The sequence below is a fragment of the Centroberyx gerrardi genome, chromosome 12, assembly GCF_048128805.1.
Source record: "Centroberyx gerrardi isolate f3 chromosome 12, fCenGer3.hap1.cur.20231027, whole genome shotgun sequence".
NCBI lineage: Eukaryota > Metazoa > Chordata > Actinopteri > Beryciformes > Berycidae > Centroberyx > Centroberyx gerrardi.
Window position 1 is genome coordinate 5,262,374 of NC_136008.1, and position 14,159 is coordinate 5,276,532.

Consider the following 14,159-nt stretch of genomic DNA (forward strand, 5'->3'; position numbering starts at 1 on the left):
TGGGTTTATTCTGTAGAAAACGTATCATTCTCTTCTCCCACAGGACTGTGCTCTCTGTCCTCATGTGTCTCCCTGCACCAGTACCAGTTCGTCGAAACCCCGAAAACCTGGTATGAGGCACAGCGCTACTGCAGGGAGAAATGTGTCGACCTGGCCACCATAGACGACATGGGAGATGTGGAGGCACTGCTTAAAATGGCCGACCACAGATACCACTACGTCGACGCCGTGTGGATCGGGCTTCGGAAAGGAGACGCTGCGAGCTGGCACTGGTCTCTGGCCGACAAAGATTTCTACGGGGAGGGAGAGAGAGATTTTAGGCGTTGGGGCTCTCTGAAGGATGCCAACTGTGTTACTTTCAGTGAAGGGAAATGGTATCCAACCGGCTGTGGCTATCGGCGATTTCCAATTTGCTTTGATGGTGAGAGTCATTCATTTGCATATGTACAAGTGTTGTTGCAAGTGTACACTACTGTCAAACGTTTGGACACAACACATTTTTCTTTATTTTTACTATTTTGCACATTTTTAGAATATTAGTAAAGACATCAGAACTATGAAATAGCACAAAAGGAATAATGCAGTGACCAAAAAAGTGTTAAAAAAAACTCTCTTATATTTTAGATTCTTTAAAGGAGCCGCCCTTTGCCTTGATGGAAAGGCAAAAGGCTTTGGAAAGAAATTCATACATAGGCATCAACTTCACTATTTATATTTGTCTAAGAAACACATTTCAAGCATTTAAGCAGAAGCCTTTAGATCAAAATGGATTTAAGATAATGATAAACATACATTCAATCAAATTGGTGTTTTCTGTTTTCAGGGAAGAAACACGGTCGGGAACAATATGTTTTTATTGAACAACAGATGAAGTGGAAAGAAGCTCAGGCCTACTGCAGGACGCACCACACGGACCTGGCTAGTGTGAGGAACGAGACGGAGAACCAGGTGATCCAGGAAGTGGCCGGGACTCGGTTGTTGTGGATTGGCCTGTTCAAAGACCCGTGGGAATGGTCAGACAAGACTTACTCCTCGTTCAGATACTGGAGAGCAACCCAAGCCATTTCTACTTTCCGCAGTGCAAAATGTGTTGCTGCGTTAACGAGGGAATTAGGTAGATGGGGCAACCGGCAGTGTAAACAAAAACATCCGTTCCTCTGCAACTGTGAGCAAAGTTCTAGATGTGAGTGTTTTCTGCTCTGTTTTGATTAAATCTTCTTGATTTCAATGACAATATTGTCAATCCAAATGACTTGTGATACTACTTATGAAAGGTAGAAAGGTACTCTAGTCTTAAATCAAAGGGTAATTCCACATTTATTTATTCTTGCAGTGTTTTGGTGTCTTGCAGTGTGGTGGTGTCATTGAATTTAGGAAATAATCAGTCAATGTTAGGGGAGAATTCAAAGCAACAGCTCAGTTTACATCTAACTATTCCTTCACCCAGGGAGGAGACAGTATTTGAACAGCATTAAAACTGATCTTATAAAATGTTGTGCATGTGTGTGTGTGTGTGTGTGTGTCTCCTTATCTCAGGTCCGGCACAGAGGGCGTTTAAAGTGTTTAAAGTGAGGATGAGCTCCCAGGACTCACTGCTGGACCTGAATGAACCTGCGGTGAAAGACGACATCTTGAAGCAAGTGAGTCCTAGAGTGATGTTGAACTTTGGTAGAACTTTGGGTTGTGTCTCTTCCTCCATGATAAAACCCCCAAATCAGTGATTCTCTGTTATCTGTTGCTCCGTTAGAGGAGACTGGAGAATTGTGTTTTTTCTCTCTCTCCATTCACTGCCATTGTATGGAGGTAAAAATCACACTTCTAGCACATAAATGAACACAAACAAAGCAGATTCTGACAATATATAAAGAAACTAGTCATGTTGCTGAATTGTGGTTAAGTGAATCACTTTCTTTTTCAGTTTGAACAAGTGTAACACCAGAAGTGTAACACCAGAATACGGCCGGAGGAAACTTATGCCGATGGAACGAAAAAAATAATATGTTTACCTATAATTGTAAATAGGCGAAAAAAGTTATACATTGGCAGAATTTGTTTTGCCAAAGTCCCACCTTTTTTGGGCCGATTTACAATTATCAGTAAAAATCATACTGTATGACTGTAGACAGATTTCACAGATCACCACATAGTGCAACTCACTAAAGGTGTTATGAGTATTTTTTGTCTTTACCAATCTGTGGTAAAGACAAACTGCCAGAACTTGCTGAGAATTGTCAATCAAAATTTGACAATTTTAGTGAATGAATGTTTGCAGGAAGAGTGAAGGAAAAAACGGATCTTGTGTTGTTTTAACTGCCAATCTTAGTGAGCATAATTTTTGTGATTCACTTTTTGTATCATCTCCATATGCTGAAGTTATGTACCGACTCACAAAAGTCAATTTTCACTTCATGGGGCTCTTTATTCAAAGTCTCAGAGCCAAACAATAACATCATCCTAGAACTAAGTTTTGTTTCTCATTTGTTAATCTTCCTCTCTGTTGCTCAGATAAAGCTGGAGCTGAGTAAGAAGAATACAACTGAGTCTTTTCAGCTGAAATGGAAAGAGCAGCCTGATGGAAAGGTTTTCATCAAAGAAGAGAGCGTTCCCAAAAGGGCCGAAGAGAGAAGAAGAAAGAAAGCAGTTATGACAAAGCGGGAACTCTGACTTTATGGGTTCTTGTATGAATCTATAAATGGAATCTTAAATTTATTGTGATAGGACTGTCACAAAATAAGAATGAAATCAAAGACCACCAACTCTCAGCTATATGAGGCCTCTGTCCTCTCCTCTCCCTTTTGTTTACATATACAGCAGCTGTTACATATTCATAGATACATAGAGGATTCAGTTTCATGGCTTTACTTACTAAAATAGAATTCATTTATGTATTTTATATTTTGGTGTAACCCTATTTTATCTCATTTAAAGTCTATCTGTAATGGAGATAATTTACGCATACATTCAGCGGCCACTTTATTAGGTACACCTGGCTGGTAGGAAGCAACGTTTGCAGTGGCCATTTTATTCCGCACACCTAGCTAGGCCAACTTTTGCCTCCAGAACATCATTAGCTCTTCGAGTTATTGGATTCAACAAGGTGCTGGAAACTTTCCACAGGGATTTTGGTCTATGCTGACTCGATAGCATCACCCAGTTCCTGCAGATTCTTCAGTATCTCATCCCAAAGATACTCTCTTGGACTAAACTAAAGTTACTGCCATGTTTCTAGAACCATCATGAGACAATACATGATTCACGACATGCTGCATTAACCTGCCGCTCCAAATGAAAAAGGGCAGACTGTGGCCATGAAGGGATGCATCTGATCAGCAACAAGGTTTAGATGTGCTGCATTCATCAGACCAGAACATGTTTTTCTACTCTATACTGGCACAGTTTTGGTTATCACCAGCCCACTGTGGCTTCAGCTTCTTGTTCTTAGCTGACAGGAGTGGAACCCGGCATGGTTCTCTATGGGTTCTCTGCTGCTGAGATGCCCTTCTGCACACTGTTGTACTGAGCTGTTATTTGCATATTTGTGGCCTGTCTGTTAGCTTGAAAGAGTTCTGCAGTTCTTCTCTGACCTCTCATCAACTAGGCAATTTGCCCACTGAATGTTTTCTGTTTATCGCACCATTCTTGATAAACTCTAGACAATGTAGTGTATGAAAAAAAAACCCAGTATATACAGTATATGTAATATATATGTAGTATGGTGTATAATGTAGAGATGTTTTCTATAGTAAGAATAAACTATTGTATACTAGTATGTTATGTATCTTAGTACAATATTTATAGTGTATTATTGCTATAGTAGCCTAATTTTGTAATATTACTGTTGCATATTGTAGTAAAACTACAGTTTTTTGTGTGTTGTGTTATATTATACTAAATTTGTATAATGTAACTGTAATCACACTATTCTTGTACCATTCTTCAATAATATGACTAACACAATAAATAACATTTTTGCCTTGGAAAGTATTAACTAATTGTGTATAGAGTAGACAGATAAACAGATAGACAGATAAACAATTATGTTATTTGCAGGGATATTTTCAAGAATATTCTGCAGTTCCACAAAACAAGATAACAAACTTTATAGGTGCATTACATGGCCTTATCTCACAGAGAATATCTGGCATGTAATTCATCAAAACAGGTTGCACAGCCTTTCTCCTGTGAGGTATTTCACAAAGCAGAATTATGCAGCCAAAGCTTCCTAAAAACTGATGAGAAATAACAGAGATCATTGGTATGGCTGCAAGACATACATATACACCAATACAGTAAATATCATAATGCAGTTTAACTTAACAAATAATTAAAGATAATCAAGAATTACATAAAGGTCCTGCTTACTTTATCTCATGATTTACTGTCATTGTTCACTTTTTGTCTCATGTAGGAATAGGAAGCGGTGTACTAGGCTACACACAGACAGGTCCACAGTTATTGGCATTCTTGGGAAATATTAGCCAAAAAGTTGTAGAAAGAACAACAAAATAACAACAACACAAAGTAGCCTACATTCTGTCATTCAGATGTAGTTGTAATCATTTCCTTTATGTGATGATGTTTAATCTAAAACAAGGGTATCAGTTATTGGCATACTTTCTTGGAAAGCTAAATGCCGTCCTAAATTTATTAAATTTAGGCTTACAATTTGAATTTTTGAAGATTTAACTTTTCATTTTCAATTTACTATTTCATCTTTTCTATTTGATTATGATTATCCCAAGCACAACAGTAGGCTAAACAGGATTTAACATAAAGTGATAGCATTTTAATGTTGAGTCTTTTGGCTCTGTAGCTCAGGATGCATATTTGTGCAAATAACTACTTATTTTTTGTTTGTTTAGCTTTCCTCTCCATTCCTCTTGTTCTGGCAATTATCCCATCAAGTATAATGCACTAGCCCAGCCATTTATTCGCGTATTATTGAAAACTTGACTACTTAATGAGGCACATACACATTTCAGTTTTATATCATAGTAATATTCAAATCGATTTGGCCGGACATCTATCCTTCAAAACGTAAACATCACTTCACGATCCTATAATGCATGTAATCCACTTTAACGTACAGTTAATTTACTGCAGCAGTGCGGCCGGCGGTCTGATGTCTGATCATGTGCCATCGTATCGCACATCGCACATGAACTTTCTAGACTTCCGTGGAACTGATTATATTACTGAAAGAACAGGGGGTGGAGATCCGTTCTGATTTTGCAATCGCGAGTATTTTAAATAATTTATTTCATTATAATGTATCACATATTTATTGTAAATGATATCTTATATTGTTGATATTGGAAATGGAGAAATAGATTCGAGCTGACCAGCATTATTAGTTTTGAAGTCTTTTGGGTATAACTCAGTGGCCCCTCCTAACTGTTCGTGGTGGTTCAGTCCGACTGACAGCTTCGAAGGTGAGCTAGCCTTCATGCTCAAGCAGACTGTCAGATTTACGAAAAACACTCAGCGTTTCATCAGGAACTACGTGTTGTTGTCTGTGTTGTTACAGTCTGCATTCACCCACCCAACACCAACATGTCTGCTCCAAAGAAGGGAGACCTGTCCTCCACCGAAAAGGAGTTGTTTCAGGTTATTACTGCAGGTAAGCCTCTTCGGCTAATGCTAATCCCTGGAGAAGCTACATGCAGCTAGCTAGCTGTTAGTGTGTTAGCAACGTTAAAATGTGGGTTGGTTAACGTTTTTGCTGACTATTGCTAAATTATACTAATCAACTTTAAGGTTAGTTTGTCTGCAAAGCGAGGTAAAATAGCTAACCATGGCTAAATATTCATATGTGCATGAGCATTTCTGATTACTTGCTATCTTGGGAACACATGCCCACCTCACCTAGCTAACTTAGTTCACATTAAATTTTAACTTATGTTTATGTCAGTTATGTCAGTATTTGCACCGACTTTTAAAACGTTAAAGTCGTTTCACTAAGCAGTAGTTTACAGAATTTGTCTGTGATAGCACAGTTTATTCATAGTGTAAAGATGAGTGGTGTGGTGGGACGTTAGTGGTCAGAAGGTGGGCTAATGATCTAACCTGGTGATGGACAAGTCAATGGTAATTTGAAATGTGAGTAATGATAATAACGATTTTAATATATTTATTCCAAATTTAAAAATCGGTGTACTACTCTGTTATCCCCAGGGGAAGAGGTGGGTTTAATTCATGGACCATCTTATACTAGTGCTGGCAGAGACTGGTGTCATTGCCTGTTATATGAATACAACGATAATATGTTTTGTGTTCTTAGGAAATGTTCAAGAGGCGTCAAGACTGCTGGGCTGTAAGGATGTTCGAGTCAACTGTTTGGATGAGGTAACACATCATTATTGACTAGAACAGAGTCATAAACCATTCATTTCTCCTGTCTAATCCACATCCAGGATGCATTCTAGCATTTCCAGTTAGTCTTAAGTCTTGTTTGGTGGATTCCATGAATCCAGTATGTTAATTTTTGTAACAGGAATAACATGCTACGATTTACCAATATACTTCTCCCTTTGATCCATAACATGTGGGTGGGACATGCGGGGGCTCGGTAGTCAAGACACTGAAGGGCTGTGGAGGAAGTGCTTTATGTGCAGTCATTGTGTGTGTGTCAGTCCATTGTGCCCGCCTGTCAGAATCAGGTGTGCGAAAAGCATATGGAGTGTTTTGTTTTGCCTCTGCTGGGATAGAAACAATAGTTTAAGTCAGTATAACCGAGGCTGTCATTCTTTTTAGTACCTTATAGCTTCAGCATGTTCTGTTCTCTTTCCCTCTTTGTATGAGGGAGAGCATCACATCAAACTACGATGACAGTTAAATGTCACCTACACAGAAACATACATACCAGGTAGAACATGACTTAAGACCTTTTCCGAACAAATTGGATCCACCAGTAAATTCAGCATAAGTATGATCCACCAAGCAGCACTTATTTTAATTAAATGCTGACTTTTATAGCTGATTCGCACTGCTTGCTGCCTTTGCCCACAGTGTATTTTGGTGGAAGAAGGTAATGGTAATTAGGTAAGTAATGGGCAGAATTCACAGTGGAAGTTGATGTGACATTTTCTTCCCATACAAAGGAAGAAAGAGACAGCCGCGCATATTTGGGCTCGGTACCGTAGATCATTGGGTCTCAAACTTTTTAGCTCGTGACCCCTTAAAATGAAGTGATGCCTACTCGCGACTGCCGTCACAGGGTGCATATTTAGAGTGGTGAACAGTTCAACCAAAGAATGATTTTTCCTTTTCAGGTCATTTAATTAATTATCAGAAGAGGCCTAAAGGCTGAAAACTATTCAGTATTTCACAAGAAAAAGCAAAAAATTAGAGAAAAACAGAAAAAATAGACATGATAATACATTTAGAAAATCACCTTGCGACCCCCCCAAAATTATCTTGCGACCCCCTTGGGGGGTCCTGACCCCCAGGTTGAGTACCACTGCCCTAGACAACTGTTTGATCTTTTAATTGCGTAGCCCACTAAGCATGATATGTTCAGTAACACACTTAATTTGAAAGCTGCCAGTATATTTTGTTAGCTTGTGCATTTTGCTTGCATAGAAATGCAGTGGTCCATGTGAAGTGCACGGTCTATGTCAACCTCTTTGTCTCCTGCACAGTATGGGATGACTCCTCTAATGCACGCTGCATACAAGGGAAAGGCAGACATGTGCAAACTGCTCCTGCAACACGGAGCAGATGTGAACTGCAATGAACATGAGCACGGATACACAGCGCTGATGTTTGCCGGCTTATCAGGTACAATATTTGTCCGAGAGGTGAAATGTTCAAACTGATGGCAATTGCAAGGCGATAGAAACCCTCCTTCTGTTATTTTGAACAGTCCGTGTGTTGTGACTCCTCTCCCCTCTGTGCCTGTAGGGAAGACTGAGATCACGTGGATGATGCTGGATGCGGGGGCAGAGACGGACGTGGTCAACTCTGTCGGGAGGACGGCCGCTCAGATGGCTGCTTTTGTCGGTATGTATGTATGTCTGCATGTGACACGTGCACACACACTATAGTCCAGTGCACTTAAGTGTAGTTCAGACTAAAATATGTTCAAATGTTGCCTGACGAGGACAGTTCAAACTAAATGATTGGTCTTGAGTAAACACACTAACACTTTGTCATTCAAAAAAACGTTTTGCCATTTGTCTGGTTCTCTGTCAGTACAATTACAAAATAGGTGTTATGTTGTTTCTTTCTCCATGGTAGAGAGGCAACAGTTTACACTTACATTACAAATGTATTTTGAAGTGACATCGTTAGTTGGGCTTAGAATCTGTGTTAAAATCGTCTGGTCTGACCTAGCATGTAGAGGCAGGATTTTTACTTGCTTTAGTTTTGGATAGTAGTAGGGTGGATTTTATTTGGTATTTGTTTAGTAGCATGAAGTAAAAAAAAAAAACAGCATTGGAACTTATTAATAAACCTAATACAAGGAACAGATACAAAATTGGCTGTGTTGAATATTTGAAAAATGGGATATTTGTAGTTATGGTGTTTTAGGAATTGAAGCTTTATTCTCAGCTCTCTACCTAAATATAAATGTTAAAGTTTGTGATTGTTAAAATGTCCTTTAGGTGGTTAGAAAAAAAGGCTTACCTGAGCAACCTCATCCTTGAGATACCATCAATGGTCTAGATGTAAACCTGTTCCTGATCCAATACTTTATAGAATAAGCATAGCATAAGGTGGCATGGGCATGACATTGTATAGCATAGTATGGCATGGCATAAAATATGATAGATTAAAACGCTTAACTGTCCAGTTGGAAATTAACTTTGTACAATTTATCCTCAACATACATTATATCTATGTTGCACAATTAACTGTCTCCTCTTTTCCCTCCTCAGGACAACATGACTGTGTCACGGTGATCAACAACTTCTTCTCCCGGGCCAGACTGGACTACTACACCAAGCCCCAGGGCTTGGAGAAGGAGCCCAAGCTGCCCACCAAACTGGCCGGACCGCTCCACAAGGTCATCATGAGCACCAACCTCAACCCCGTCAAGGTAGGCCGCCGCCGTCCTGCTGGACTGTGTCATTGTTTTTGAGAATATATGTGGTCAGAGGCCTTTGAATAAATCGTTCTCTAAGGTCTCCAACCTGCTGCCCCCCTCATCTCTCCTCATCTGCCTCTCACCTCTCTATACCTTCATCCACCCCTTCTTCTGCTTTCCTCATCCCTTTCTCTCACCAGTCTGTCTCCTCATGTGTCCTCCTGCGTCTCCTCCTTCCACTTCCTCCCTCTGGTGAATATTTATACAGGGATATTCATCGTCTATCAGCTGATTTCTTTGATTGTCACGCCTTCAGCCAGAGAGGGGGAAGTAATCAGTAAACTAATCAGCTGCTGTAGTGATTGGTTGGATTGAAAATCTGCATGCTCTTGGGTCTTGATGGCACATGGTTGAGAATCACTGGTCTGAGAAGTCTGACATGCATGGTGCAAAACAGCACCATGCACAGTTTGTACCTCTAAAAGTTGTCGGTGTGTCTCTGCATCGCTGTCAGGAGACCTATTAAAGCTGAAATCTGGGATTTCCCCAATTTCCCCGCATTGTCTCCCCCCTCTGGCAGCGAAAAGTATTAGAAATGATGTTCGGACTACAACCAAAAACCACAGAAGTATTATATTATCATTTATATTATCAAAGAAGGTGAAGCAGCCAGTGTCGCTCGTGCTGTCAGCTCACCAGTAAACAGTTCCCACCCCAGTAAAAATGGTTTCCCCAGACCAGCTAATTTGACTTTCAATAATTATAACTTGTATAATGAAATCAGGCAATAACTTATGATGGCGTAAATATTGCGACTTGACAGTAACAGCAGCCTACAGTGTGTGCCGCTAGCATATCAGTCAGGTTGGCCAAAAAATATTTTCAGTGTAAACTCTTTGGGTCGGCTAGTATGCTAACTAGCTAGCAGCACTCTGCTACCTGCTAACCTTTGCTGGGTAACTTTAGCTGGATAGTTAGCAGACTTTGGTCCTACTCAATAGCGGTCTACATCTCCAACTTTGGTAGTACTGCCAGTTGGTATTGTGTAACCTGACTCCATGGTCCAGATGGATAAAACTACTTTATTACTTGGAAAAAAAGTCCCAGATTCCCACTTTAATTGTACTTGGTGATTTAAGTAAGTGCCTTGCCTGTCCCAGATGGTGCTGCTGGTGAAGGAGAACCCCCTGCTGGCGGAGGCGGAGGCTCTGGAGAAGTGCCGGCGGGTGATGGAGCTCATCTGTGAGAAGTGCGTGAAGCAGCAGGACATGAACGAGGTGCTGGCCATGAAGATGCACTACATCAGCTGCGTGCTGGGGAAGTGTGCCTCCTTCCTCAAGGACCGCGAGGACAAGCTGGATGGCCTCATCAAGAGGTGTGTGTGTGTGTGTGTGTGTGTGTGTGTATGATGGTGAAGAGTATTGTTATCTATACTTTATAAATGTAATCTTTAATATCTGACAAAAATAGGATAAAGTCCTTGAATTAAACATCTATGCTGTTAGTGTTTATGTATTAACTTGATGTTAAAGGTGCTATGTGTAGCATTTTAACATCAATAAATCATTACCGCATTAATACATATAATTACCATAAACAAACGAGACCGTTGCTGAGAAGACTGTCAGCCTTTACACTGCATTTTACACTGTGAGCCACCTGGTCGGATTTGTAGAGAAATCTGCTGGATTGCTTTACGGCACAAAACAGAAAGAGGGCATTCACGTTTGCTTATCTTGTCAAAATGTGCATTTGCCTTTATCAAGGGCTACTACTGGCTCTTATCCTTCTTCTTGCTCTTCAAAACAACTGCAACAATGCCAGGGAGGGGGAAGTGGGACAAGCAGCAACATCTTCTTTGTCACAGGAAGCAACGGGTTTGTGGGAAATGTGGTCTTATATATTGAGAAACACTAGGTGTAACAATAAGAGCATGAGAGAATCCTGAACCCTTTGCCTCCCTGTTCCCTCTCCTGCAGTTTGCTGAAGGGCCGGGAGAGCGACGGCTTCCCGGTTTACCAGGAGAAGTTTGTGAGAGAGTGCATCCGCAAGTTCCCCTACTGCGACGCCACTCTGCTGCAGCAGCTGGTCCGCAGCATCGCCCCCGTCGAGATAGTGAGTCTGGACTCCTCCTTGAAAAAGATTATATTGAACTATGATTCATATCATCATCATCCGGCTTTTTTTCCTGCTCCTTATCACATCCCTGTAGATTTGAATAATTAAGGATTTCACTTGAGATTTGTATCATACACGATCACTCAAGGGTCATAGGAATATTGTTGAGTGTTGTTGTCAGGACACGGTTGCTGTATCCCTTGCACTCACACACAGTGATCTAGGAAGTTATAAATGCCTTGTTTCACATATCCTCTTCCTGCCCTCTTGTCATTTTAGGGAAACGACCCCACAGCCATCTCGGTCCTGACCCAGGCCATCACAGGTCAGGTCGGCTTCATGGACTCAGAGTTCTGCACTACCTGTGGAGAGAAGGGAGCTGAGAAGAGATGCTCCATCTGTAAAATGGTACGTCTCCCACACTACAGTAATATATCATTTGCGCATGTAATGATAGTAGTCTCTTGTGCCTGTAAAAAAAGTGTATTCTACATTAATGTGTTTTTATCAGCTGGCACTTTATTCATGTTTGTTTGTAAGGTGTATGATGTGGCCATTTGTTCTGTGTTCTCTTTTTAAACCAAACGCAAACCGAATTTCACATACAAGACATAGCTAAAAATTGAGCACAGAAGAAAAATAAATGTCTATAGATTATATTTGCAGCAGATGGCTTTCAGTGTGCTATTTTTCTTAGTCGCCTTGATTCTTTGTCTCACCTCCTTCAACTGTTGGTGTTTCTTCTCTCCTTTCTTTTACACTTTTTTGTCATTTGTGCGAGCAAATAAATGAAACGTGAATTTTGTCCCCAGGTGATCTACTGTAACCAAGCCTGCCAGAAGATGCACTGGTTTACTCACAAGAAAGTTTGCAAGAACCTTCAAGAGCAGAGAGAGAAGCAAGAGGAGGAATCAGCCATGCTGAGGAAGCAGCACAGCAAAGGTACTGCAAATATCTTCTTGTCACCACCGGAGTGAATACGGTAATCAGAACGGTGGAACTAAGCACAAAACAAAACAAAAAGAAACTTACTGCAACAGGGGACTCACTCATCCCACACTCACAGATCCCCATCCAAGTAATGCTAAATGATAAGTGATCACCTCGTAATGTTAATTGGCATAAAGAGAGGCTGGTAGCATCACTAGCAAGATAACGGTACCCCACAAATACCTGGAATGCCTGTGTTGACCTATAATCAATCTGTCAACCCAATTGACCAGTTGTGGGCCGTGCGAAAGGCTTTTCTCGGCCAATAAGCTTGTTGACCATCCACATTTTTCCCAGGTCGCTCAGCTCTGTGGGAAATGAATGGACTTTCAGTAATTTGTCAGTCAGCCAAGTTTATTTGTATCTCCCTTCATCACAGTTACAGTCTCAAAAGGGTTTCACAAAGCTCACATTATGAAATGAGAAATGAGAAACACTTCCTAGCCTTGGACCCTCAATACGAACAAGGAAAAAGTCCCGTGAAAATCTCATTAGGGGAAAAAACCTGGAAGAAACCTTGGGATCCTCCTTCCATGACAGTCAGGTGTGCTATAGTAGGATGAGGATGCATAGTCACACATTTTGCGTGTGTGTTTTGTTTTTCAGAGGAGAGTAAAGCAGTGCAGGGGGCCACAGACTCCATGCAGAACCTGTCAGTGGAGCCCAACAGTGACGCCCCCCCCTCGGACCCCCCGGCCCCGGCAGAAACCACAAGCCCCGCCCCCATCCCGGCTGCTGACAAGTGAGGAAGGGCCGTGTGAGGAAGACGTCAAAAGAGTCATGATGCCTATACCCAGCTATCTCCAACCCCAGACTACAAACAGAGCAAACTGGCCGTAAGACTGAGAGCCGCACTGAGCTGCAGCGTGAAGAGAGAAGAACACCTGAGCTTCTGGACCGGACCGGACCGGACCAGCAGGACAGGGAGAATCCTTACCTGTCAATCACCTAAGACTGCCACTAATGCACACAAGGAAGGGTCTGGGCTTATAGCGGTCAACGTGTGTTTTGTCCGATTTTGTCTTTTTCTTTTTTTATATTTTAATTTTTCCGATTGTGTTGTTTCATATGTGAATGTGAAAAGTGCGTAGGCTGATATGTTTGTGGTAGAGGTGACTGGGAGGCGTTTCAGGGAAAGTGTGAAAACGTGAAGAGGAGGCGGTTCACATCCTTGATGAAACGATGATTCTGCCTTAAGAAACTTGTAGCATTCTGTGCGTAAAATAAAAAAACTGTGTAGCCAATCGGCAAACGAGCTGTTGTTTTCAGATGTGCAGTAAAATATATTTAAGGCTTCGTTTGCCACAGAATTATTGGGACTTTTTTTATATTGACAATCTCATCATGGAGTGTGAATGGATAGTAGGGCTGCACAATATTAACGAATAATCATGTCTAAATATAATGTTAAAATAGTGTGGTTGCAATATGAATGACAATACATGAACACAGCTATGTCTAATTTATTTTCACCACCTTAAAACAAGTTAAAAAAAAAAAGATATGGGTTGGGTGGAACAAGATGTTAATGCTCAGGATTTCCCATTTGAATAAAATTAAAGATTTTCTCCAGAATGCAACGTAATGTGTTGATCAAGGATTCTACACAGCACAAGAATACCTTGTATAGGAAACTGTCTAATACCTTTCCCATAAAAAAAGGATTGTGTATCCTCTTGTGTTGTGGAAAATGTACTAGTCAATATTGGGATTTTGATATTAAATGTATTGTGCAGCCCGAATGGACAGAGAAGTCGAGGTGAAATGACCAGCCGTTCAAATGAAGTTCTGTTCCTGTTGAACGCTGATGGGTTCCAGGATGGCAAACAACTTAATGATCTCAAAACATGAAATAAAGACCAACCTCATCAACAAAGTATCCGTTGATCTTGTTGCTTATTTGGAATACATTCTCATGTTCTACTAGTCTACTTTTCCCTTTTCCACACAGCTTTTTCTCTGGGTATAAACTAAACTACGCACCTCTCTACCTCACTTGCTTGTCTTCATGTCCCTCCACCTC

General features: G+C 40.9%; 1 protein-coding gene across 1 annotated transcript; it reads left to right on the forward strand.

Moving 5' to 3' along the window:
* Positions 1 to 5,428: 5,428 nt before the first annotated feature.
* On the forward strand, positions 5,429 to 14,006 carry ankmy2a (ankyrin repeat and MYND domain containing 2a). The gene is made up of 10 exons (XM_071922753.2): positions 5,429 to 5,620; positions 6,281 to 6,345; positions 7,641 to 7,779; positions 7,903 to 8,001; positions 8,880 to 9,040; positions 10,189 to 10,403; positions 11,008 to 11,143; positions 11,426 to 11,554; positions 11,959 to 12,088; positions 12,743 to 14,006. The coding sequence occupies exons 1-10, from the start codon at positions 5,554 to 5,556 to the stop codon at positions 12,880 to 12,882; spliced, it is 1,281 nt and encodes a 426-aa protein (XP_071778854.2). The 5' UTR covers positions 5,429 to 5,553; the 3' UTR covers positions 12,883 to 14,006.
* Positions 14,007 to 14,159: the final 153 nt, after the last annotated feature.